This window comes from Vigna angularis, chromosome 4 (assembly GCF_016808095.1).
Source record: "Vigna angularis cultivar LongXiaoDou No.4 chromosome 4, ASM1680809v1, whole genome shotgun sequence".
NCBI classification, from domain to species: Eukaryota; Viridiplantae; Streptophyta; class Magnoliopsida; order Fabales; family Fabaceae; genus Vigna; species Vigna angularis.
Window position 1 is genome coordinate 27,496,027 of NC_068973.1, and position 1,649 is coordinate 27,497,675.

The window sequence follows — 1,649 nt, forward strand, 5'->3', positions numbered from 1 at the left end:
TCCAAAACATTTAACTTGTGATTCTGAAAGTCATGATCTAAATTTTCCATACAATCATGCATAGTGTCGATCCAATCTCAAGATTTTTGAAAGGCTATTCACATATTCAGATTCAGTTATATGTACAGCAGCTTACCACTCTGACTAGTCATTGTTATAGCCTTGTCATTGATGCATGTTGGTCTGGCCTTTTTCCAGAGAAACTGTTTTGTCAATAACCCTTGGTAATTCAAAATATTTAGGTATCTCAAGAGGGGCGATCGGATGGATTTTAAGACAATCCTTGAAAAGTAAATCAACATCATTTATTTTTGGAAGCTTTGAAGATGTAGTTGATTTTCCATGTAATATTTTAGCAACAACTAAATCTTTCTTTTGCATGAACGGAAAGTGCCAATGTTTGAGAAAATGGATGATCAACTTCTGGATGCAATGTGTGACAAACTCCAGCCAGTGCTATACACAGAAGAAAGCTGCATTGTCCGGGAAGGAGATCCTGTTGATGAGATGCTCTTCATAATGCGCGGCAAGCTATTGACTGTAACCACTAATGGTGGAAGAACAGGCTTCTTTAACTCTGAATACCTCAAGGCTGGTGACTTTTGTGGAGAGGAACTTCTCACATGGGCTTTAGATCCTCACTCCTCATCCAACCTTCCCATATCAACTAGGACTGTCCAAACTCTTTCAGAAGTGGAAGCATTTTCTCTAAAAGCCGATGACTTGAAGTTTGTTGCTTCACAGTTCCGGCGCCTTCATAGTAAGCAACTTCGTCACACTTTCAGGTTTTATTCACAACAATGGCGTACATGGGCTGCATGTTTCATACAAGCAGCGTGGAGGCGTTATAGTAAAAAGAAGCTGGAAGAGTCTCTGAGGGAAGAAGAGAATCGTTTGCAAGATGCATTAGCCAAAGCAGGTGGTAGCTCACCTAGTCTAGGTGCCACAATATATGCTTCAAGGTTTGCAGCTAATGCACTCAGACTTTTACGTAGAAATAGCACAACAAAGACCAGGGTGCCAGAAAGAATATCACCCATACTGCTGCAGAAGCCTGCTGAGCCTGATTTTACTTCTGAAGAACAATAGTTGTAGACGAATAAAGGTTGTGGATGCCTGGTTCTGCAAGACAAGAAAAAAGGATGAAAGTGAAGGAAATATTAACATGAAAATGACCTTTTTGATAGAGGGCCAAAATGGCATTTCGTTTATTTGTTTTATTTTGTAAGTTAGTGTAACATGTAATGTCTATAAAATATAAACTATGAAATTGTATATATATACATCATACATATAAATATACGATTGTTGCAGAAGTCTTTTCATTCGTGAATGAAGCACAAAATGAACTATTTTTTCGCATCCTGATTTCTTTATTTCTGCTTGCTGGATGATGGGAGGTGCCTGATATTTCAAACATGAAACGGGAAAATCTTCCATACAATAATTTTAATGTTGTCTCTACTGTGATACTTGCATTTGGAGAAGTTACTATTATTTTAAAAAATTATTGTTGATGAATATTTCCCGAGGACATGTTCTACTCATTTTTTTTTCCTAAGTAAATAAATGACAAATGGAAGAAGATTAATTGAATATGGCTAAGAAGAACAACCTCTCTGATTTTATGTAAGAGTATAATAAATGTC

The 1,649-nt window shown here is 36.9% G+C and overlaps 1 protein-coding gene across 1 annotated transcript; it reads left to right on the forward strand.

Annotated features, from left to right (window-relative positions):
- Positions 1 to 396: 396 nt before the first annotated feature.
- Positions 397 to 1,287, forward strand: LOC108330413 (cyclic nucleotide-gated ion channel 1). The gene is given in 2 exon segments (XM_017564899.2): positions 397 to 1,029; positions 1,031 to 1,287. Coding segments are annotated over 2 exon segments (831 nt in total). The 3' UTR covers positions 1,229 to 1,287.
- The last annotated feature ends 362 nt before the right edge of the window (positions 1,288 to 1,649 follow it).